General features: G+C 45.3%; 1 protein-coding gene across 1 annotated transcript; it reads right to left on the reverse strand.

The window, feature by feature from the left end:
- Positions 1-12975: 12975 nt before the first annotated feature.
- On the reverse strand, positions 12976-25123 carry igfbp5b (insulin-like growth factor binding protein 5b). Its single transcript, XM_030111860.1, has 4 exons — positions 24790-25123; positions 16273-16499; positions 15995-16114; positions 12976-15666 (listed from the first exon to the last, which is right to left on the reverse strand). The coding sequence occupies exons 1-4, from the start codon at positions 25121-25123 to the stop codon at positions 15529-15531; spliced, it is 819 nt and encodes a 272-aa protein (XP_029967720.1). The 3' UTR covers positions 12976-15528.
- Positions 25124-26380: the final 1257 nt, after the last annotated feature.

Here is a 26380-nt window from a genome sequence, read left to right on the forward strand (position 1 = left end):
ACTACGGTCGTGGTGTTCATGTGGAGCAGCAGCATTTCAAAAGAGTTGTGTTTTTCCCCGTTTACATGCAGTCGGAGGGTTTTCAAAAAAAGCCCCACCTTGGGAGTTATTTTCAAAAAGTTATGTTTTCAGTGGCTCCACTGTCATGTAAACTGGCACCCAAAACACAATGGAAAGTTTCCGTTTTCACCTGTGTTGTGTAAATGTGTGCAGGGTCAAAATTTACTCTGTTAAAAATCCATACATACATGTTGGACTGGAAAATTCACACAACTTATTCTCTATCTTAAGTGTGCTACATCCTGGCATTGACACGACAGAGTCACCCAAAACAGATTCTCTACATACTGAAGTTAGATATAAAGACCAACTTAGGAGTAAAAAATTCTTTGCTGTATTAAAAGTACCAACATAGTTCTGAAATTCTGTGTTTGTCAGGAGCTTGATCATTATTCATGAAAGATTCAACTAGTATCATAGTCGCTGAGTCAGAAACTTAATTACAACAATTTGAAAAACACATACCAAATTGGCATGGCTTTGATTTCCACTGTGATTTTCATCAATAACTTTTATTTGGGGGGAATTTTGATGTTTAAAATGAGAAAAGTTTTGGCTTTCAGCCAGTGTCATTGTCATTACTGCAGATGCCAGTAGAGTATAGATCTTTGAATGTAGATGGTAACAGTGAGAAGTTCTTGGAATAATGAATGCTTAAGAAAAGCATAGGTTTCATAGAGAAACTATAATAAAAAAGAGATACAAATACTGTGTTACTCGCTATTTCTGTTGACCTGTCTTGGATATATCCTGCCTTTCAACCAACTCATTGCTTGAAAAGTCTTGAGTCAGTCCAAGATTTTCCAACATTGTTTCATAGATGTCAAAAATTGTTTCCTGGGTCAGGGACCGCAGGTCACTGACACATGTCCCCCACGTGTGAAAATATTTTTTAACTCTTTAGTAACAGCCTCTTTGTTCTTAAAAGCCATCCAACCAGGTGGACGAGGGTCTCTTCCAAACCTGGCAGCGGTGACAGGAGGGTAATGGTCTATGTCAGGGGTCGGCAGTCTCGGGCACGGGTGCCACAGTTGGCACGCCCCAACATAATCACTGGCACGCTGGAGAAGGCCCCCTCAGTGTGTATATTGTTTAAAATCAGTCATTATTGTGGAGAAATTCCTGCCAAAATCTGCGAACAAATGAGATCCACGTGTATGGATGTAAAGGAGTCGTAAAGGAGCCGCACGCAACTCAATCCGCCACGGGTCCTTCACATCCCTGTGCATGGATCTCATTTGTGCTCCTTCTAGCAGGAATTTGCCACCACCGTCACTTGTCACAAACCAAGTGAACATTTTCAATTCAGTTAGTTTAATTCATGCATTAAAGCCCAAGCGCTTGCATTTAGGTGATTTCATTTTGCTGAAGCTGACTGGCAGTTACTCACTGACAAGACAATATCGAACTACCAGCTCGACATGTTTAAAAGCTTGCTGGACCCTGGTGTCGGTGGAGCAGGAGCTCATTTTATTCCAAAATAATTCAAAAATCCAAATGGCCAAAATCAAAAAGTCCTCAAAAACATAGGAGAAAACGAAGAGACACTGGAAAGTTTCCAGCATAGAGATAGCACACAGACAATGCCCAGTATAAACCACGGTCACCAGGTGAAGACAGTCACACACTCAGCCACAGGTGAAACACATCAGGGCAGGGAACAGCAATCAGGGCCTGAAACCACAGACACAGTCAGAATCTCAAAACTAAACCTGCACATGACACATGTGGCCTGTGGGATTTTTAATTATCGGAGTAACTTCAGGGATAAACCCTTGGTTTTCCTCTCTGGTTCACTTCTTCCCAGGATAAATCACCACAGTAACTTACACTGATCAGTAACCTGCTCCAGAGCAGTTTATGTTCTGAATAAGAGATCAGACAGTTTTAAAGCTCCACCTCCTGACCAGTCACAAATCTTGGAAAACGAGCTGCCATTAGTGAGAGGAGCGCTTTGGAGAGAAAGAGTTTTCGGCGAGAGACGCAATCCTTTGTTATAAAATAAAAAAAATTCATCACTTGTCAGTCACACATGGCATAGCTGCAAAAACATGAATTTATAGCATGCATTGCATGATGATAAATTAATATTCCAGCACAGAACACGAGAGACATCATGCCACCTTCAGACATCTCTGTTCAACCATCTTCAATTCATCTTTGACCAGTTCAGTGGTGCTGGAGCCTGGACAAACAGAGATACACACACACACACACACACACACACACACACACACACACACACACACACACACACACACACACACACACACACACACACACACACACACACACACACACTCACACTGATACTTTGAAGACAACAGTTAACCTCAAATGGCAGGAAAGTGGACAATCCTGATAATACAAACTTAAAAATGTCTTGTTCTGAAGTGACAATGCAAACCACTTCACCACTGCGTCGCCACACATCTCTGTTCTTCAGTTTTAATATGTAAACTTATGAAAGTTAAACTTGGGTTACATCATGAAAACAAAACATATGTTGTCAAATTAAATGTATTAATTCTAAGTAATGATGCAATGATAATACTCTTATAAAATGCCAAAAAGTCAAATTTATACTTCATATGCAAATGACACCAGAAGACTGTGTGTTGCTGCAAACCAGACCAGATACTGGTATGAATCCCTAATTGTAAAATTTTGTTTTCTCCTTGTTTATGTGCATATTAAACTCCCCCAAATAACCTTTCTTATGTATGTGTGGATCAGAAAATAACATTTGGTGCTGCAGCTTACAGTGTCTTGATTCCTTTATGTTCAGTAATGTGTTGCAACTGTTACATTAGCCTGAATAAAAAACATGATACCCATTGCTTTTCTGCTCTTTCTTCATCTAAAGTGGGGTCATGGCGGTGGGGGGGTCTCGAGCCAGTCTCAGCTGAAATCTGGCTAAAGACAGGGTACACCCCGGACAGGTCAGCAGTCTAACGTCTGACCTGCTTTTTGATACGACATTAATACATGAATAAGTTGGCACGAAGCGAGCAACAGTCAGTCACACGATGTGCCTGGATCCCCTCCAGCCCCGGGCAGATCTGCCCCTGCCAGGCTCCGTTCCAGGCCAGCGGAGGATCTGGGAGACTTCATCACATTTTGGACTTCAAGCACCAAAGCCTGTTTCTCTTCAAGTTGAGGTGACAATCCTGAAATATATCTGCAACCAATTTGATCAGAAACACTTGTTTTCATTGTATTCTGCAAGCAGATCATTAAATGTTTGTTCCAACTCGTTCTTTCATACTTTTAGAAATCTGGTAAAGTTTCCCTGCAAGGCACCAACTTTTGCTTCTTTCCAGTGATTGCAGTAAATTAATTAAATGCTTCAACATTAAATGAAGTTTTTGTTTATTGCAGTTTTTGGAGCATGCTACAGAAAACAACAAACAAACAAACAAAAAAAACTGTCATTTTACCTCTGAATGTCCTTCATTCCGTTCCGATGAATCCACACCCATCATCCTGATACGCTGCAGAAAGCTGCTGTGGTCGTTTTCTAAAGCACTTTTCCTCTCAACACTTTCAACAAATCCAAAGAAGTGTCAATCGAAAGAGAGAGAGAGAGAGAGAGAGAGAGAGAGAGAGAGAGAGGTGTGGTTACGATAATCATGCTGGAAAGTGCTGTGTGGCATCACTGCTCTATCACTGCCGCGGGTGCTGACATTAACGTGTGTGTGTGTGTGTGTGTGTGTGTGTGTACCCGTGTGTTGCTGGGGTTACTAATGAAGTGTTGACACAAGGCGGGATTAGGATGGAGGGCTGACATTGACAAATGTGGTACTAAGTGGGTAAAGGTGTCTATGAATAAACCGAACCCAGCACACAAATACACACGGAGGCGGGCGCATACTCGCACGCATATACATATTTGTGCAGCAGATCAAGGCCGAAAGGCAGGCGAGCGGAGGCCGGTCTTAGCAGGAGGTTATAAGGGGATGTTCCTAATCATCGTGACATAAGGTGGGCTTTAGGGATCCCCTTGCTTCTGCAGGCTGTGCAGTTGCACTTCTGCCAAGGAGGTTCTCATCAGTGAGAAAGATAAATCACATCATAGAATGTTTTTTTTTTTTTTTTTTGCATCAGATTTCAAAAGGGAATGCTGAAATGTCAATGTGTGATGTATTATTGTTATTAAATCTTATTTATCTAGTGTATGTGGCGTGTAACATAAACTGTAGAATATTTCTATGTTTTGTATTCATTGGTAGAACTCCTGACTCTCAGGCCGCTTTTACACTGTGATGCTTCAGGTGAAAACACAGAATTTTTGCATTTTCGTTTCAAAGTTTGAAAGCCGTTTACATGGAAACGGCACAAACACTGAAGACGGTGTAGTTTTCATGTTTGGGCACTAGAGGGAGCTGTTGTTTGTCTCTCTAATGAAACCACGGGGCAGAGAACAATACAATATTAACAGTGTTGAGTACGACATCCGTGTGCACGGAAGACCAATTTGGATTGATGCGCAGTGACTCTCAACTCTAAAACCACTAAGTTCCAGGAGAGTATGGACTGGGAGTAATGGATGCTACCATTGTTATTTATGGCTATCTACTCCCGAAACTGTTCAGTACGGCCGTATTGCGTGTGTAGTGAGGGTATTTCTGAAAGCAGTTGTCGTCACAGGACACAGAGTCGGAGAATTTTTCTAAAAGTTGCATTTTCCCTCAGTTTCTACGAAAACGCGTTTCAGAAAAGTTGCATTTTCAGTGGCTCCAAGCACAAAAAAAGCGATGAAAGTTTTGTGTTTTCTCTCGAAAATGTTGTTGCGTGACTGGGGCCATAAATAAAACAAACAATTAGCAGTTTGTCAACATGCGTCACATCATTAAGTCACCAAACCGCAAAAAGTGAAAGTGTCCAACCCTCAAGCTGCAAAAATGGCTTTAAAAAAACCACCAAAAATGACTGAAAGTGTTGAGTGACAGAAAACAGCTAAAGTTTCTATAAAGGCTGAAACTATTAAAATAACTAAAATGGACTAAAAACTGTTTAATAAAATGATGAAAAGTTCTTAAATTCCATAATGTACAGTTTTGGTAAATACACCAATACTTGAATAAACGTTGCTGACCGCTGCGTGCACCTAACGAGGTCCTGCTGCATTCTTAAACTTTACATCCAATAATGCTCTTACTGCCATGTTCCTAATTTGACAATGTTTTTTTCTTCTTTTTTTTTTTCCAGTGGGAATGGGAACGTTTCCCACATGCCAGTCACAGAAAAATGCACCATAATATCAGAATTCATTGTCATCTGTTACGCAGACTGCAGTGCAGGACGGAGACATGTTTACTGTGAAAACATTCAGATATGCGTCTGTAATATTTCTGCCTCATGGCCTTACGGCTTCATGTCAGTATTAGATGTCAACACTTTCTGATGCTCATCATTACGTGGTAACTCCGCTAGACTGATGTGAATTTTAGTGGAGAGACGGAGAGTCAGGAAGTGACCGCAGCAAGCTGCACAAGGGTCACCGCAATGTGAGAACATAAAAACTGAACGAAAATATGTATATATAGTATTGAGCAGCCATTCAGTGTGGTTCATAAATGAGACTGACTGGAGGATGTTGATATTTTTCACAGGGACTGAGCAGAATAGACAAAATTAAATAGATCTGGGGGCTGAAATGGTTTGGTCAAGTACAGAAGGAAGATAGTGTACGGAGGACGACGCTGAGAATGGAGCCGCCAACATGTTATGTAATACTGTTTATGGTATGATCACCCAGTGGAAGTTTACTACATTAAATCTGAAAGGAGTAATTACGATCCCATTCTAATAATAACATGAAAACCTAGCACTTAAATCAAAATCACTGAATGATCATTAAAGGAACAGTAAATCAATGATCATAGATCTTAATACTCCCAAAGTAAACCTATTGAGCCATAAACTGACTTTCTGATCCAATATTGAGAATAATTGAGCTCAACGTCCACTGAATCCTCAGCTTTTGCAGTCTTTTGCAGATTAAATTAGCAGAAGCAGCTGCACAAACAAAGAACCGACTGAGGAACCCCAGCTCAACGGCAACTGTTAAAACCCCTGTTTGTCATGATCCAAAACCACTTTGCCAGGATTCAGATGAAGATCTTCAACATCTACCTCAGTCTCATTAACTAACATTTTTTAACAATAACGTTAAAGGTTCCACCTCAACAGTTGGATGCCATAGTGCAGCTCAGGCTTGTGACAGTCGTGACTTGTTGGTGGTGCAGCTTTTGCATATTTGCCCAAGATTTTTCTTCCTGTTGAAATTTCTCAGAGCTGTGAGCTCCAGGAAACCTATTTCATTTGGTTAACTTGGACAGCGTCCCATGCACTGCACTGTGGGAGCTCAACGCCATTAGTATGTGTCATGAAGATTACCTATGAAGAGAAATGGTTAAATCCAAACAAGTCATTTTCCCAAGAAGGGCATCAATAGAGTACGCTTTCTTTTCAGTACAGACAGTGCTTGTGCGTTTCGTCTAACCAAACATGAAACTTTGATGTACTCTTACGTGTCAAGCAGCCCCGGTACATCTTTCAAAGAGTTTCAATGGCAAAAAAACTGACAAATATCCCCCATAAAAGTCATCAGGGAGTCAAAATGATTCAGGACTTGGGTGTAAAGAGAGGCTTCTTTGTAGTTCTGGCCAGGTCATATGTATCACATGAAAGAGCTCCTGACTGGCTTTGGCCTTGTAACCTTATACGTGCGCCAGTGTGCCAGCTCGCTGAGTGCCAGTCTGGGGCTGTGTTGCAAATGTCGCCGTGTAAAATATGGATGCTGCTCCTGCTCAGTGTTGGTTACAGGTTGGGAGGTTTTCTGCTCATTTATTTGGAAAATAAAAAAAAAAAAAAGATTATTTGCCTTCCTCTGCAGACGATCTGCAGTATGTTTGACAGCTTGGCTTGGTGCTGCACTTGGACCTCAGCCATCCTCGGGTTGTTCAGCACATTTGAGTTTGAGGCTGGCCTTTTCCTGAAAACAAATCAAAACAAGTCTCTTTTGTTTTGGGTTTAATAGATCAGGCACAATGGGCCAAGGAGGGTAGTTAAGCAGTGGGAGTGAGAGTGGGGGTGAGTATCTGTGCTGCCTCTGTGTGTGCGTGTGTGTGTGTATGTGTGTGTGTGTGTGTGTGTGTGTGTGTCTGTGTGTGTGTGTGTGTGTTTAATTTTGCCCATGCTGTGAGATCTGAAAACTTGGAGACTACTAGAGTTGTGGGGTCCAAAAAAAATAATAATTCTGAACCACAACCCTTCGGGTCAGTATTAGATATTCTGACGTCAAATCATGACTGACCATGCACGTGATGTACTGTATTGACTGTGTGTGTGTTTTTTCCAGTTTGTCCAATTGTGTGGGACTCCAGGCCTGAGTTGATACATTTGTGGGTCCAAATTACTCAATTATTCTGCATATTTAAATGCTGGCTCGTTAGATAATGGTTAAAATGGTTTAAAGGTTAAAATTTGAAACAAAATTTGGAAAACAAAATAACAATGTGTGTCCTTTCAGTGGTGTGTGTGCATGTGTGTGTGTGTGCGTGCATGTTGGCACAGAGAGTACAAGATCCGCCCTACTTTCAGGCTACTATCCTTTTGTTAGCATTCAACAACTCCCCTTGATATGTTGATGGTGGGTCTGTTTCTAAGACTCGCGGAAGCTGTACTTGTTGAATGTTAACAAAATAATTGTTGTTTTTATCTTACTTGAAATGACAAGGTGCTCTGATGCGAACAGGAAATACAGACACTCATCGCTGTAAAAAAAAACAATTATCGCACTTCATCACATTGTAGTGGAGAAGGCAGAGGTGGGAATCTGTGCAGAAAAGGTACGGCCTCAATATATGACGTGGTGATAACGTCTAATATCCACTCATTTGATCAAAAAGACAATCATGGCATGATACGGTTTGAATTATGCTCAATGGTCTTAGAACGCAGCTGCAGGGATGCCTGACTTTATTCACATATGACTGTATACATTAGGGCAACTAAAGCCCTGTTTTTTGAGTGAAAACGCATAGTTTTCGCATTTATGCGTTTCAGAAAAATCGGCAGCATGGAAAATAAAAGGGAGGAGCCGGAGAAACGCTGCGACAGGTGAAGGATGAAGCGGCAGCAGAACAGGATGCTGCAGAGCACATGGGGAAAGGAACGAAAGGGATGGCAGCCCTGGTCTCTGAGAGGGCGGTGGAGTCAGACGTGGTGGTGGCCATGACTGTGATGCAGGATGGCATCAAGGCCGGGTCCATGGGGAGCAGCGGTGAGGCCAGATCCAAGGGGGAGCAGCAGCAGGCCGCCTTGCATTGTCTCCAAGGGAGGCCCAGACAACGACCCAAGTGGGCTCCACAACGACGTCGTCTAGAGGGGAGTCTGACAAGGACTCCGTAAAGAGGGGTCCTGTCGCTAATGCTGCAGTCCAGAGGGGGCCTCATGACGGCTCAGCCCATCCCCTCTCCTGTGGCGGTAGATACGCCCATGTCACCAACCTCCAGAGGTGCGCCGCCTCCTGATGAGCTTAGAGGTGCTGTAACTTGATACCCAGTTCAGATGGGCCGAAAGCAGGGATGGGTATTCCTGGTCCTGGAGAGCTCAATGTTCCCCTCCTCCAACACACCTGAATTTAATGAATGGTTCATGATGAAGCTCTGCAGAAAGCCTGAAAATGAGCCAGACATTACTCTCAGGTGAGCTGAAGTGAGGACAGATTGAGACTGTGGCCCTCCAGGACCAGGGATGGCATAAAACAAGTTTTATGCTACCAGTGGCTTTGAAATTAGCAATACTGTCATTTTTGGAGATTGGTCCAGGGGCTTAGTTTGTGTGGTCGCAGCGTCTGTCTGGGGACAACAACCACTGGGTGTCCGTGTCTTTACTGGATCCCTTCATTCATCCATCAGTCTTCTATGCTGCTTTATCCTGTGCAGGGTTCTAGGGCTCTATAGACAATCAGGATACACCATAAACAGGTCTCCGATTCGTCACAGGACAAACCCAGGCACACATGAAGAGATAATTCAAATTCCACACAGGAAGGTCCTGGCTAGTATTTCAACCCAGATTTTTTTTTTTTTTTTTGCTGTGAGGCGAGAGTGTGAACTACATTGCATGTCCATGTGTCCCTCCTAAATGATGAACTCAGTGAACAGTTTGGGTTGACCAGGTTTGTCAGGGATCAAATTTATTGTCTGATCGATAATTATTAGTGATTATAAGAGATTAACTAAATCAGTTTCTTGTTTGTTTTTGAGAGTCTTGGAGTTTGGGAGCAGTCATCATGAAGAGGTCAAGGTCTATATAGTTGATCGGCCTCTTTATGCAGAGTTTACATGTTCTCACTGTGGTTTTCTTGCACAGTTAAAAACAACAACAACAAAAAAAACCGTGTATTAAGCTATTTGATGACTTTCTTCTTCTGCTGTCATGTGGAATTTTCTGCTCTCACAACTGTCCCACTCACAGATGAGTCCTGGCAGTCACAGCAGCAGCAATATAACCGCACCGAAAAAGAAACCAAAACGCTGGTTTAATAGCTTGTAGGACGTTGAATCTTAATCTCAGCATTAGTTTATGTAACTTGCAGTTGTGGTTCTCACAGTCACATCCGATCCGCTCCAAAGAACCCTCCATTACAGATTCCAGCTCTAAGTCCATCAGTGATGAAAGGGCCCGGATGAAAACTAGCAGACACTTGTCTACTCTCCTCTACCGCCGGCATCGGAGGATTCCACCGCTAAGTCATGTGATTTACTCCCGACCGCCGTACATTCTTTCAAATCTCCTTTCATCTCTGTCTCAGTGATGACAAGAGCCACCATTACCTCTGAGGAGACGGCATTAAATGAGAGCACAAGCGGTGATTTGCACAGATCTCAATTATGCAGTGTAAACATCTGCATGCCATTTGTAAGTTTATGTCTGTAAGTATCCCAACTTTTTTTTTTTTTTTTTTTTTCCTTGGAGTTTAATGGCGTGAGCAACGGGCAGATTGATGCTCGAAGCAGCCCAGAAGACTCTGGAGTTCACATCAGATCGGCATGACTGAAAAGTAGAATAATTGTGGAACGTACCTGCAGGACTTGGAGCCCCGTGCAGGCCGGCTGGATCTGGGGATCTAGCTGAGTGCGTGCGCCGATGCCCGATGTGGACGTCCAGCGTCGTCGTGGCTTAATTATGTAATAAAAGGAGCATAAATGCTTTGAAGTCCTAAGTGCAGTTGTCAGTTTCTTTGAAGGCAAATAGTAATTGTCATGTTCAGTGCCCCACAAATCAAATCTTCTACACGTGTTTCCTCCTCCCTGAAGTCAAAGTCTGCGCCACGTGCACACACACACACACACACACACACATGGAAGCATACCACAACAGCAGCCTTTACGGCAGCCTTGATGTGCGAGCTGCACAGGAACTGCTGGGCCCTGCGCCCTTTCATGCCCTGCCTCAGTCACCCACATCTGGAGTTGGTCAAAGTCCCAACGATCCCCGGGGAAAGATTTCGGTGGCCCCCCCCAAAAAGAAAAAGTCCCCTTCTGTCACTTCCTGATACCCACCAACGGCTAAAGATGACCAGACGCCCATCCTCAGAGCTCATATCCTCACATCCCTTCAAGTTCTTTATCATTGACATTTTTTGTGTGCACTGTAAAAACTGAGTGCAATTCACTGTAAAACACTGGCAGATGTGGATGCCGGAGCGACGCTGTGCAATCAAAGTGAAAGAAGTAGCATGCTGTTTTAGTGTGAATTCCACAGTGAACTGCTTTTTGTTTGTGATTAACAACAAGCAAAAAAGAAAAAAAAAAAAAGAAAGGAAGAAAAAAGAATGTCGACCACATTGACGAAGTTAACCATCTATTAAAACAGCAATGCAAAAAATTTGTCAGGCCATTCAAAATAATAGAGATACTTGAAACTAAATTGCAGTTCGACAATGAAAATAAGGACCAAAAAAAAGTTACTGGAATTTCACTGCAACTAATCAGAGAGGCCAGTTGGTTCGTGTGTGTGAGTTGACAGCACGTTTCAGAGAACATATTGACACGCTGCAAAGAAATGACTCTTTTGATCAAGAACGCCAAAACATTTCAGTTCAGGGGCCACATACAGCCCGGTTTCATTATGAGTGGGCCGGACCGCTAAAATATTGTGCCATAATAACCTTCAGATCTAAACTTGTCGTGGTGCAGAGTGTATGTGATGAAAAGGTCTGTCAAACATAAGAACCATGGACCAAACCAGCCTAAAGGACGAGCTTTATCTGGACATTTCACAGTATTTTGCATTAGAGGATTTCATTGAAATTGGCTTCATGTTGAGAATGCAGTTATCAGTGTGGTTTTGTGGAAATATGGTCATTTTCATTGCAGACGTATACACTGCACCACAGCAAAGAAAACTTTCAAGTGAAAATGTAAAGATTATTGTGGCAGTATTATACCGGTCTGGCCAGCTGAAGATGAATTTACACCGTGAGTAGCTCCTGAACTAAAATGTGTTTGACAGCTTGCTCCACGCTGAAGTCAACAGACCTTTTCTTCCTCTTGTTTTTGTATTTTACCTTCTGTCTGCTCGTGTTTAGCTGCTTAAGTCTTTGTGTTTATGCCTTACAGGAGCCCATTCCGCCTTCACGTGCCAATAATGACGGCTCTTCCATAACCTGACGACGTCTTCCCTCCAGGGTATAAATCCTCTTCATCCCAGTCAGCTCAACACCGAGCCGGCCCCCAGTAGATGTAATTCCTCCCTCCTCCCTCCCGAAGTTCAAAACTCAGGTTAAATGACTTCCTTGTTCCTGTGCAATCTCTCAGACTACAGTGTTGAAAAGCAGGTGACTTGCCCTGAGGCCAGGCTTTATACAGTCACATCCTGCACGCTGCATTAGATCCTTGTGGGCTCGCCTGGGTGTCTCAGACTTATGTCTAAGAGGTTTATCAGCTCGTGCCTCGGAGATTAGTCAGCGCTTACTATCAGGGTGATTCCGCTTCAAACCCACAACGTTTCCAGCCAATTCGCTCCTCCGAGATAACCCCCGCGCGAGAAAAGAGAACTTGGGCAGAGTGCTTAAATGAATACATAACTTTATTTAAATAAATGCTTTGTCATAACAAAAAAAAAAAAGACAAAGGTTAAAAGAGTACATAAATTACAAGTTGAATAAATATTACACAGTGATATTCACTTTAATAATTTGAGATTTTTTGTCTTTTTTTTTTATTTGTCTTATGTAGCTCCAAATACTGACCTTTTTTTTTTTCCTTTTTCTTTTTTTTTTTTTTAAAATTCCCGCTATCCTCCAGCCACCGATGGGTGTATTTCATAAGCCAGTGAACACCAAATTATGAAAGACCAATTGAGTGTGTCTTGTTACATCCGAAAAAAAAAAAGTGTTATGTATTCAGAAAAAAGCTGCAACTGTAGTTACTGCGCTACTGAAGTATGAAATGTGAATATGAGATCCGACCAAGTGGGAGACGAGAAACCCGAGGACGCCGCTGCAAGCTAACGGAACGGCGCCACGCTCTCAAAATAATCTGAAATCCTGAACATGATCATGGATTTGAGTAGTTTCCACTCGCCTCCTCAACTAACGGTTTTGTTTCAGCTCAAGTCGAGGCTGAAGTCGGTGTGTTCCTGTTTCGTCGCGCCGCGTTCCCCAGGTTCCTGAGACTCCCGGTAACTGTCTTGCTAACTGTATCTAAAGTCATGCGATTGGTGACCCCACGTCGGGGGAGTGGCTCGGCGCTGATCATGACCACCGCCCATGGCGCTCGCTCGCTCTCCCTCGCTCTCCTCCACCTCTCTCTATCATCTCTGTGCAATAGGCCATGAGAACACCTCCAGCTGAATGTCCCCCCCCCCCCCCCCCCCCCCCCACACCCCACCCCCCACCCACCGATCGTAGTCGCTCAAGGATGCTGCTGCCGTATTGGAGGTCCCGGGCGTGGGCTTCGACGGCCCCTGTCGACAAATTTTTGCTACCTCAAAAACAAAAAAAAAAAAAAAGCACCACCTTGGAAAGGTAAGCACAAGACGACGCGACATTTAGCTTTGCTTTGTTGTTCCACTAACTTCATGATACCACATCTCAGGATGTCGTTGTTGTGTCAATATCAATAGTGAGTAACTGAAAAGAAGAAGTGCAAGCTGCTTTTTTTTTTTTTAATTCTTTTTTTTTTTTTTTTTTTTTTTCTTTTCGAAAGTGGTAGTGGGGATTTTGGTGTTGGAAGTTCTGGGCAAAGGAGCCTTGATAAGATATTCACAACCGGAAGCCATTAAGGATGCACTTAACATTACTGTCGGGAAAAAAACTAAACAAACAAACAAACAAAAAATAAACTGCTTGATTCACCTCGCTATCATCCTTTGGCTTCCCCTCTCTGGCAATCATATACATTGGCATTCACATGAAAAAAAAAAGCGAGAATCTTAGCTTATTGGTTGTCAAAGAAAGAGAAGAAGGAGGTTGAACTGAGTACGGCAACACAGCGGCTCCTCACACGTCATTCTCGTCCAGAATTACCCCGAGGTAAAGGCAGAGGTGTACGAAAGTGACGCTCCGGACACCATTGACAGAAACCTGCCACATTCAGAACTGATCCCAGACCTCTTTATCAAGTGAGCGGCCCCGGCGGGGGGGCCGTCTGCCCTGTTGTGATATCCGTGTCACTTTCACGTCAGCATTTATATTGTATTTGCATGTAGGAAGGCACTGTGACTTGCACACAGAGAGAGAACGACTCGTATTTTAAGACCCTGTCATAACCTGTAACCTTTTTGATTTCCCTCACGCCCCCGCTCGGATGCAGACAGGTAACCTCCGCATGGACGCATGTGAGCAAAAGGGTTGCCGAGGGTTAGCTTCTTTGACCACCCTGCAGTCAAACGACGGCGGGGTCATCCTCCCTACAGGCTTCAAGGAATTATTCAAATTCTTTACAGGTGAAAAATCCTCCCCCCCCCCCCAAGCACAATTACATTATTGACATATTTTGTTTCTACAGGAAAAAAAAAAAAACATTCAGTAACTATATTTAAAAGTAATGTAATACACCATGGTTACACTGTAGTAGCAGTACTGAGGGGAAACCACTTGATAAAGGAACATGGCTCAAAAGTGGGCGGTCTGTACTTCACTGAAGGCAAAGAAAACAGCACAAACAAAACCATACAAAACTACACTTCACACAAACAAATCAGAGGAGCGACCCGGCTGGCAAGTTCGATTTGCAACCCGGAAAAAGTCGAACTTGAGTCCCGTCGCTGGAGTTGTAAAAAAAAAAAACAAAACAAAAAAAAAAACCTTGATTCGGCCAGTGGAGTCGGCGCTCTCTAAGCTCTGTGTCGCCCTGCATGGCAGTGTCTGTTCAAATAGGCACAGTTGGCATATCAGGCTAGCTACATTGTCGAAGAGCCACTTACAATAGGTTCATCCTTGACGATCCGCTCGCTCTTTCGCTTCTGAACGCTCTGTGTCCCAAGACGTACTTTACAACAAAAAGAGAAGGCCAGCCCCAAGACCGCCTCAAGCGCTAGCAAATACTTGTGACAAAGTGAAAACAAAAGAGAAAAGACAACAAAAAAAAGGACATTCTTTTTTTTTCTGTAATAGGCTCACTCCGTCACACGCCGACATAGGCTCATACGTACCACGCATTCGAACTGTACACACACGCACGCACCCACGCATGCATCGACTCGTGAAGTCACACATATCTAAGCAGGTTCCCCTATTCATAAGTGCTCTGACAGAACCACAAACCCAGATAGAGTCAACTGTTACAGCATACTCCTATCTCGTTTCTTTTTTTTTTCTTTCTTTTTTTTTTAGTTCTTTTGGAAAACAGATAAACGCAAACGACTCTGCCAATCATCAGTTCCACAGCGACCTCACTTCCCACGGCATAAAACTGAATTGTTTCCGATCAATGCGCCTGATGCTTCTTCTTCTTCTTCTTTTTTTTTCTCTTGTCGTCACAACGGCATTGTGTTAATTTTACATCATACAAAGTGTTGTATCGAAACCCCCATAGCTTCTATAAAAATATATCCATTGTTGTGCATATATTTTCATGGATCACCCAGCTCGTACAAGGTGGGGGGATTGAAGGGGTCCGGCAGACAACAGTCAGGGGATCTGGTACATCTTCTGAGACTTTTCCCCTCATTTGGAGAAGAGTTCTTGGTCAACAAACGGAAAAAGAAAAAAATAATAAAATACAAGTGTCTTTTTTCAGCCTCTTGTTTGGGTTTTTTTTCTTCTTCTTTGCAAAAAAAAAAAAAAAGAAAACAAATGTTGAAGTGAACGGAGGGCGGAGCATACAGGTGTGACTGGGAGAGGAGGCGTGGGCCCTGGGTCACGTGGTGGTGAGGAGGGGGCGGGCGTAGTGGGGGAAACTGGGGTTAGGGGAAAGTCCAGGCTGGTGTTTCTGCCCCTCCCCGGCTTCACTCGTTGTTGTTGTTGCTGCTCTCCAGGTCCTTACATTGAATGTCCCCACCGCTGTAGTCCGTGCCCGGGAGCTGCACGCCGTACTTGTCCACGCACCAGCAGATGCCTCGCTTGCGGCCACGGGACGGTTTGCACTGAGGAGGGAACACAGCATTGATTGAAATAAATCCAAAAAAACCCAACACCTACAACTTAAAGCTAAAAGGGCCAATATGCTCAATGTTTGTAGTGGATTCCTGTATGTGTTAATGAACAAGATAGGCACCTACTAGTGGCCCAACATGAAAATTACATCATTTCTGTCTTTCTGCCATTTCCATGTGAACGGTTTTCAAATCGTTGCCTGAGAGGCAACTTCAAGTGTTACCAGGCTAAGCTAGCAGCTAGATGAATGGGCTCGATGACAGACTGCTGCAATTCACCAAAAAGGCTATCAAGATTTGCTTTGGAAGCAAAACCTACCTGTTTGCGCTTGAAAAATCCTTTTCTGTCACAGTTGGGAAGGTACAAAGACAGAGCCATTACACGAGAAGTGTCCTTCATGCCCTGAATGATGCCATCCAGTTTTCTTCTGCATGGACCCTTCAGACAGAAGACAGCACATCAGCCACAGCAATGACCAGCAGGTGTCCAATAAATATGTCTATTACTCCACTGTGTCCTTTTAAAACCTTAAAAACAAAAGTGAAAGTTGACCTCTGAAAATGCATCTAAATATTGAGTTTTGCTGGTGCACTTACAAACTCAGGCTCATGCTTGTCGATGGGCAGCGGGGAGTAATCCATGGGGGATCCCATGGAGCGCTGCTTGCCTTCCTTCCTCTTCTGCGCCTTGCGCACGGCATGGACTTTTCTAGTATTCATAATGTCTTGTGACTTGTCTTTGTGGAGGAGTGGCACTTTAGCTGGCTGCAGCTCCTCTGTAATCTCTGTGGTTAAGGTGTCTTCATGCTCTCGAGACTCACGATCTGAACCAGAACAACGACAAAAGAAGTCCGTTAACGTCAAGTTACAGTTAAGAGTAAAGCAAGCCTGGATTCAAGCATATGCATGCAGTGTGAGTGGCGGGAATGCAATCATCTCATTTTCACACATTACTGTATAAATTACCATTTTCACAGACCGGTCAAATTCAGGTTTTTGTCATTGCTTCTCACACATATGTGCAACAACAGGTGAGTCCTTTTCCCAAGCTGAATGCCAACTGTTGCTTAAGGAAGGGGCGAGAATAAAGCGCAACAGCTGAGACAATAGCTTCCACTCACCTTTTCTCACTCTGATCTAAGAGCCCTTCTTACTATTTTCTACTTATCAAAACAAAGATTAAGCTGATGTGCAACCGCAAGGCCCCAAATAACAAGACAAATGTTCATAAGCTTCCAAACAGTTCTGTTGTAATGCTCCCTGAGCAAACAAAAACTACTGGGCAGCATCTGTCAGCATGCATACCTCTATATCTTGGAAAAAAAAAACTGCATCTCATGCAGCGTGATCGCCTCAAATCTCGCCTGGAAAATGTGTGAATACATTATCTGGGCTGCTGAACTGCAAGCAGGCAGTGAGGCCCTGGAGTGTCGTAACTTTATAGCGACGCGTCCCACATTAAACTGATTCAAATGTCAGGCTCAGGAAAATCCGGTTGGCTCTGCAGACTCATATAAATGCTTGTGCATTTGTGTCACATTTTATGCACTTCTGAGGTGTAATTTCAGCTCCCCCCAGGGGGCACTGCAGACTCAGAGAACTGGGAGCCTGTCTTGATTGGATATTTACAGGTTCAGGTCCTTTATCCTTAACCTAGTCCATCTCCTCCCCCGTTTCCCTATCTCCGGGGCTCAGCCTCTTAAGCTTGGACCCCCAGCCAGAGGTTCTTTGAGGCCACAGAAAGAAGCCTTCCACTCCCCCCTCACCCACCCACCTTTGGCTTAGTAGGACAGAGTTATTGTGGGGACTTTGCCAGGCCCTGACTGGCTGCAGCGATGGTGCCAGTGGATGACCCTGGTTATATTTATCTGACAAGGAAACCCGCCGCGGCGCACAGGGGCCAGACGCGCTGAACCGGAGAGGAATGTTGTCTGCGGCCTCAGAGCCAGCAGCTTCCGAAGGACTGAACCGACTTCCACCGAGACGGTCCGGAGGATCCCGTCCGACGGGGCGACTTCTCCGGCGGCTCGACGGGACATGGAGAGGACGCGAGCGCCGAGAAAACTGATGTTCAAAGAGCCTGACACAGCATGAGCGTCTGGGAGTCTTCAGGAGGGGAGGGAGGGAGAGGAAGGGAGATGGGGTCAGCGGCATAAAGTAGGAGGGAGGGAGGGAGGTGGGGGTGTTTGGGGAAGAGAAGAAGAGGGGGGGGCAGGGTGATTACCAGAATTGGGTCTTTGGCTTCTGCGCTGCACTCCCGTCTCTTTGAAATTAATCTCACAACTCATGACTTGGCAGGCCTTGGTTTGTGTTTAGATATGTCCTTGTGTCTCCCCGCTCAGACTGCGAGCCTATTCCTCGCTATAAATAAATACGTCAAACAAGCATTCCTGTGCACACCACGCATGTGACCACTGCGGAAAAAAACTCCTTATTTCTACCCTGCAGTCCAATAATTTTCTCTCAGGGCACTTGATTAAAATGCCACATATTTGGCAGTGAAATATGGTGCTCGGAGTGTGTGTGTGTGTGTGTGTGTGTGTGTGTGTGTGTGTGTTTAACATGCATTCTTGCTTCATGTGTAATTTCATTTGAGCGTATAAAAGGCCAGACTAAAACAACGCTCGAGCTGTGGCGCATCCATTATACACATCTCGAAAGTCACTCAGTTTGAGAAAAAAAGAAATCTGGTTTTAGCTTTTAGCTAGTAGTACTACTGAAATGGGGGGCAGTGAGGGAGTGAGGGCAGCCAGAGGAAGACAATGGTGTCTGACTTCGTTTCTCCTCCAGTCACAGAATCACCAATTGCATCCTCTCTGATGTGGGCCCTTCAGTTAGGCCACAGAAACTCAGTTTTTCCATGCTAAGGGTACCAGCTTGTAAAAGGAGGCTCAGAGGGTCTGTGTTTAACTTCTGAAACTCCGCCAACGGGCTGGACGCCAGCCAACTCAGCCAAGTCATGTGCAGCTCGTCCATTCAGCCAAGCCCAAAGCTGTGCCGCTATCTGTCTCTCCCTCTCCCGCTCCCTCTCGCCTGAGCCTAAAGATTTCATTAGGACGAGAGGAGCGGAGTAGCCAACGGAGGTGCACCTGATACTTCACTGTTTAAAAATTAACATCTGCACACAATTATGCTTCATGAATATCCCAAGTTTCTTGCAGGCGGCAGTCCAAGCATGAAAGATAAGCTACCTCTTTGGATTTGTCTGTCCGTTGGATCTTTAAGACTTTAATAACGCAATTTAGGTTAAGAAAAAAAAAAAAAGCTAAAGCTTTCTGTCACCTTTTATTAGATTCTCCTGCATCAGCAGGAGGTTTGTTGCGTCCTGCCTTTGATTGAGTTGGTCCCCGTGCCGCATCTGAAATTACATCTTCGCAAGATGTAAGAGGTTGGTGAATGTAAGGTGCTGTTTATTCTCATCTGGGGGGGGGAGGACAAGATAATTGTAGGGCTAAATGAACGCCGTATAAAGTTAGTAAACGATCTGCGGCGTCACACTTCCTCCGCTGCTTAATATTTGAAAGGCAGGCCACGGCCTGATAACCCCACCGTTTCTGGAGCAGAAAGGAAGGTGTGAATAAGCTGGGGGAGGGGGGGAACCCTGGCTGCACGGGTAGGGATGTCTACCTGTTTGCATGCTGGCCTATGGGGATTTGTGTAACTGTGGGGACAGCAATTTAAGCACTGGACTGAGGTGAGTTAGCAGAGTTTGAAGTACATCCGTGTAACATGAATTGAAGTAAATCTTTACGATGTAAGAAAACATAACGTGTTTTTTTTTTTTTTTGACACTGGACCGGAAAGTCCAAAGCATCAGGCCAAAGGTAAAAGTCTGACAAGTAATCATAACAGCTGAGTTTGAAGTATGTAGGAATTGTAAATCAATGTGTTGTCCACAAAAAACATAGAAGCGTTTTAGTCTAGTCACAATCACTGTATTCCAGTGAAATGGTCATGATCGTTATACATCAATGGTCACGCCTGCCATGCAAGTCACTCACCCTCCATCATGAGCAGTTTGAGAGTATGTGTTTTGCCCATGGACATTTCAACGAGACAGTCAGATGAAAGATGAGCCGCTCTCTACCAGCTGAGCCAAGGCCTTGTCATGTCATGTATACATGCATGTGTATGGATACAGCAGCTCGAAAAAGCAAAGTCATGATGATGACAAATAGAAAAGTCGGAGGCATTTCAGAAAAATGTCAAATGTGGCAAATGGTTTTTGCAGAAAAATGGGAATGCTGACCTCCAACACCAGCATGAATAGCCATTTAGCCTGAAGTATTTTTCATTAAAGGACTACGGTTTGGAGCTCGACAGCCAATAAGGAACATCATCTGCACATGACATGACACTGCAGGGGTGCATGGACTACATAAAGCGCTGGACAAAGTGTCTGCTCCAAAACAACTCAAACTGTGAGATTTCATGTCCTGTTGTTTCGGTGGAATTTCTGCTGTCGTGCCGGCGTGGCGCTCTCAATCAGCTTCTGAATATGCAGGAAATAACTCTTCCCATGGTATTGTGCATGTTGAATATGTTCATTGCAATCAAAAAGTTTCCTGCTTTTCTGTGTGCGCGGTATAAATAGCAACAAGAACAATTCAAGGATTAAAAAGCGCAAAACAGGCCTCGTGAGAGGATGCGGATTCTTTTCCAGGAGCAGGAGAAAAGGTGGACAAACTTTCTGACCCATTTACAGCTCTCTGTCAAATGTTCTCAGGTCTGTGCGGCAAAGCCATGCGGACAGTAAATTATCAGAACGAGGCGCACGGCCGCTCCGCTGTGCATTGCTAATTTCGGTCTGAGGTCTTCCACCACATCTGAGTTCGGGTTTTCAACAAGCAGTGCGGGTGGACGCAACCTCTTTTTGGTTCGCCCATCGCCACCAGACAATTGCTGGGTGTGACGGCGTTCTGGCTCCCCAGTGGCAGGAGCAGCTATTTTGGCGCAAGTCGAGCGCTCCAGTTTTACTGCACAAAGATTATCTATTATTACATAAGCGCAAAGTAAACACGAGGAGCACATCACGAGATGAGGAAGTTGCTTCATGACCGACTTGCGGTTCACACTTTTCCGGGCTTTACAGCGCTGTGCAGTGATTCATGGCAGGCCCCGGTTTTAGCACCTTTGACACGACATGGGACAAAAACTCTATTTGCCAAGATGCGTCAAAACCAGGATCCAAGCAGGAGATGGCTTCACTTATGAGGAAGCAATTAGGATACAGAACAACAGTGATGATAACAAGACAGGAAGCAATGAAAAGTTGACCTGTGTCACACGCACTTCTAAGAAGTCACTGGAGCTTCTATTGTTCCCAGCTTCTTAGAAACAGGAGAATTATGTCCTGCTAACTAGTGGCAAGCACTGAAAACCACTCTGTGCAGACAATAAGATGATTCTGACCCTTTTTTTTTTAGTGCTGTGCAAGCGTATAACCAGGTGTAGAGAGTGGGATTACAGCATACAAGTCAAGCTGAAAGCCATCATGCTACCAAGTCGTGATTTCTTTCACAGCTGTTGCCACCGGCAGGCTAGGTGTCAGTGACCAGCAGGCTGCACAAATGCCACTATAAACTTTTATAGGGAGAAATCAAGAAAGTGTGCCATAAGGGCTGCGTGCGTGCCAACAACCACTCGATCGCTTGCCGGCCGTTCCCTCACACAAGCGTCCTACTTCACTACCACAGAGACGCCATCAGCAAAGATCAGTCAACGTCCGTGCCTGCCCTCCACCTTTCAATGAGTTTACCATGAATTCCGAGCTCTTTTTCGCGCGGACCTCACGCGATATCTTGACAAAATGACCTTTCCAATAACTCACCCCGGCACCTGCGAGGGATCAGTTGCAGCACGCTAGGCTTTCACTGCACTCAGTGTCTCAGATGTTCAAGGTGAGACGGACGGAAAGCTGCGGTACAGTCTTTCCTTTCGCACGGGCCCCGTCATGAAGCCGTCGGGGCAGCTGGGACCACACGTGACTGGGGCTATATCTAACTTGGCATGTCCGTATGAGCACGCAACCTACGCCAGGGTCCAGAGTGCGGTTGGCTGGTTGTCATTAGTCCGAGCAGAATACAGTCAGAGAGAATCTCACTTGGGTTTCTCAGCTGCGACCCCGTGGCCAGCTGTGCCGCTGACGACGCGAGCATGAAAAAAGCAGATGGTAATGTTCAGGCCCGATTAGCCCTCTAAAAGTATGTGATGACAAGTCATTCTGTACGGTGCTTAGGAACGAGGAGGCAACCGGCAGGACTATGCAACAGTTCTCTGGCAAATATTAACATCAGAAGCCTGCGAGTCGCTGCGCTTACCGATGACTGTGAATATCAATGACAAAGATATGCGACATGTGAGAAACCACAAAGTTTTCAGGAACTGCATCAGCACACACGCAAGGAGCCGAAACAAATGAGAAGTATTAAAGCTGTCAGAAAATGGCAAGAAGTTTCCTGTTGCTATGCTAATAAGGCCCGTCGTATTTCGGTCCATGTGCGAGCGGAGTATGCTGAACTTGGAACCACTCCCTCATCATCTTTTGTTTCTTGGCAAAGAGCAATCTGTTAAAACATAAGGCCCTTTCAGAAGCCCGAAGAACCAGAGGCCTGCTGCCATGAAGTCATATCTGTTGGCAAGCTTTCCTGGGTCTGTAAAGGGGAGGTGAAGGGGGGCGGGCTGACAAAGTCTGAGTGCCCACGGTGCACATACCACCTCCTGCGCTGTACAATCCAAGCAACTCCTGGGATCACAGTGCGAGGAGCAAAACATGAATTAATGCACTGCTGGGACGTGAACCCCGACGCAGAGGGACGGCCAGGATTCCTTTTCGTACAAAGGGAGGGAGGGGAGGGGAGACTGTCGGACAGCAAAGATTATTCTCCACTATTGTTGGGCTGTCCCAGTCAATATTGAGTAGGCTGCGGCTCTCATAGCCTCACGAGTATCGCGGACATTCGAGCTCCTCCTCCTCCTCCTTGCGTTCAGCCTTTCTCAGCTGGTACGGCACACAAGACAGCTGCAACCCCACACGACAGGAAACCAGAGGCTCACCTCACCAGCTCCCCCATCAACCGAGCTGTTTGACAGAAGGCCCTTCAGACGAGAAAGAGAGGGAGAGAGAGAGAGAGCCGGAGGCATTCTGCTGAATCACTGCGTTGTGACTGAGCGCCCATGCAATGAATGCACCGCCAGAGGCAGGAAAAGATGCTCCGATTACCTCTGTGGGCCAACAAAGAAGTCAGGTCTTGTGCGTGTGTGGCTACAAGTGTGTGTGTGTTTGTGTGTGTGTGTGTGTGTGTGTGCAAACCTAGAGTGAGACACAAAACTGCCCGAGGTGTCATCACTAACAGCAATCACCCACACAATGCACATCCAGACACCCACACAGCCCCGCCCAGGTGTACCTGAGAGCAAACACACACAGACGCAGCACTGACACTGAAACCTGTCTCCGCATTATCTCTGATTGATCCGTGCAGTGCACACATGAGGCTGGCAGGGTATTTTTAGAACAATTAGGTACAGATACACATTGTGGATCGGCGCCAAGAAGAGGGATGAGGAGGTGATAGGGAGCACACCCGGCGTCTCCCTCAAAAGTCAAAATGAGCCCATTTGATAGAAGCGGTGCTCTTAGTTGTGGTTACCAGCTACTTAACTAGTTGTGGACAAGCTGCTAAAGCTCTGAGTGACAGTGAACCTGTCTGCCGCACCAAGAAATGCCTTAAATCATGCAATGCTCCTGGCTCGGTTCTCCCTCTCCCTCTGTCTGCCTCCCTGTCTTCCTCTCTTTTCTCTCACGCATACAGATTTAGTGGTAATCCGACTCTAAACACCACCCTAGGGGTAGCCTGCAGACCTAAATCTGTCTAAATTCTGCTTTAACAAGAGCCAAAGTTTGCAGAGTGGCACCCCATTTCTTCCCATAGAGTAGCCAGATGCGTTTTCCTTCTGAACGGGTTGATTTCACATCTCATTTAGGCTGGACTGATATTGAAAAGGCGCAAAACGCACAAAAAAGAGCACAGCAGCCCCGCGCGCTTTGGACTTGTTAAATTACTCGATAGTCAATGTTAATGAGCTATTATCAGTAAAAGGACCATTTCATGCAGGATTTATTCCATATATACACGACTTTTGAGGCAGGAGTTTATGTTCTGCGAAGTTTTTCAAAAGCCGAAAAGAGAGAGAGAGAGAGAGAGAGAGAGAGAGAGAGAGAGAGAGAGAGAGAGAGAGAGAGAGAGAGAGAGAGAAGAAAATCGACAATAAAACAGCGAAGTCTCAAAAGAGAATAAGTTCAAAATTAAAATACTTGAAAGCGAGGATTGCTTAGATCCTATACACAACCGCCCTATAATGTCTGGCTGAACCGCAGCTTGACAGCCTCTGCCCCGCACCGAGGGCGCAACCCAGCCGGGGACACGCCAAGTGCGCGTAAAGCGGGGAGGGGGGCGCGCGTAAAGGCGTCCCGCAACACACACACACACACACACACACACACACACACACACACACACACACACACACACACACACACACACACACACACACACATACACTTATCATTTAAATATTCAAGATTAACTCATATCGACCTTTTTCCTCCTCAGCAGCTGGGAGCTGCCACTGCCAAGGTGCCTATCTGCCCGTGCAGAGACGCGACAGAGCCGGAATAAGCTCCCGTGGCCAGTTTATTCAAGGCAGTGGATAAAAGTTCAAACCATCTGTCAAACAAACGGTCCGTCAGAGAGCAGCGGTACCGGCTGCTCACGTTTCAAAACTCACAGTCTCCAAATGAACCGAAGAGAAACCGCAGAAGTCTCGAAGAAGAAGAAAAGACCACTACAGTAATAATTCATCGAAATGAACACATGAAGGCTGTAATAAAGTATGATACTGTATATGTGTATCTACTCCTTTAAGACGGGAGAGCAGCTCTGCGCGCAGCAGCGCGCAGGGAATCCAAACAAGTCACAAGATGTCATTAAACTGATCCAAAGAGGGGAAAAGGGAGACTTTTGGTTCAAGTCTCAGTCATTTTTGAATGTGCACAGCAGCATGCATGCACGCCGTGAGTGTGCCAGCCGGGAAGCGCAGCGCGCGTCTTACCTACGGGCGGGTGGGCAGGTTTGTATCCTTTCTCGTTGGTGCACACTCCCCTGCCGTGGAGGAGCGCGTGCAGGGGCTTCTCCTCCCCGCTCCTCGGCAGGCAGCGGAGGCCCTGCGTGCACGTCCCGGTGTAAACGCCGCACGCCTGCCCCTCGGACAGGGCGCACGTTAGGCAGCAGCCGCAGCCGGGCTCCTTGACCAGCTGGCAGCCGACCGGCACCGGAGGGCACATGGACAGCGCCTTCTGGTCGCAGGGCTCGCACGGCACGTACGAGCCCAGGCACCCGGACAGCCCCAAGATAAATGTCACCAGGAGGCACACGCTCAGAAACATTGTTGGCGTTCTCTCCTCGGTTAGAGCATACACCTCAAATGCGAAGAGGAGGGGAGGAAAAAAAAAAGTAGCCTGGTCTAATGAACACAATGCCTCAGTCAGATAATCCGATTTTTACAGTTAAAGCCAAGAGTCTTTATCCAAGAGTGTTGCTATCTATAAAAACATCAATGACAGGCTTCTGAAGCCGTGCAACATGCAAAATGAGTTTAAAATGGCCAATTTAAAAATAAACTACATGTGCTGGGTTTTTTTTTTTCTTCCCCCGAAATATTGTCCTCTGCAGGCGCAAAGCAACTCTTTGCACGAAATCTCAACTCCTCTCCCCTCTTTCAGTTTGGACTCCAGTACTTTCTCCAGCAGAAGTTTCCTTTGCAGACTGATCAACTTGAGAGCTGCCTTGCCTTTTTAAAAAGGAGCCGAGCCCAAACCCCTAACTATGAATACGCTAAACAGCAGGGAGGGGAGGCGCACTTGTTCCACTGCCTGGCAGGCGGCCAAACATTTTTTTTTTCAGCAGCAGGCGGATCGCTCTTTCACCCTGAAGGCTGCACTGATGCCGAGGTGCAAGAGGCAAGAGCAGAAAGCAACACAAAACCCTTCATCAAAACATTTCAACCGAGCACCCGTCAAAACCTGCACATTTCTCCTGTCTCGGGATCTGCGGCATTAAAATGCTTCCCAAAGATATTTAAACGGCTCGACGCTCGGGAAAACTGTAATTTACAACCACTTCCACATATTAAAATGCAACACAGTTAAAAAAAAAAAAAAAAAAACGACTCTCATTTTATCATTTTTATTCTGTCTCCGGCTTGGAAAGCCGTGCGTAAAATGCGCGCAAATGGCACCGATCAGGACCGCTTCGAAACTGATCGTTGGAACTGGTAGTCAAACCTTGAGGGTGGGAACTTTTTTTTTATTCATGACACACGAGCGCGCGCACACACACACACACACGCACGAACTAACTTAACAAATTTCTTGCATGACATCACGATTCTTCTGTGGCCATAAAGCACGAAATCATCGGTGACCTCCTCTTTGAGTCATTATCACGAGATGAATGGAATATGTAAAGTGAGCAAAACAAACCATAAGAAAAAGAAAATAGGTGCAAACCTCAAGTGTGGCTTTACAGTCACAGTCAGTCGGAAATGGAAAAGTTGCGCGCGGGATAATCACGCTCGCACTTAGGCAGGAAAGGTTGATTTTTTTTTCCAGTAAAAACACGTTTATTTGCAGCCTTCCTGTCCC

The sequence above is a fragment of the Salarias fasciatus genome, chromosome 16 (assembly GCF_902148845.1).
Source record: "Salarias fasciatus chromosome 16, fSalaFa1.1, whole genome shotgun sequence".
Lineage (NCBI taxonomy): Eukaryota > Metazoa > Chordata > Actinopteri > Blenniiformes > Blenniidae > Salarias > Salarias fasciatus.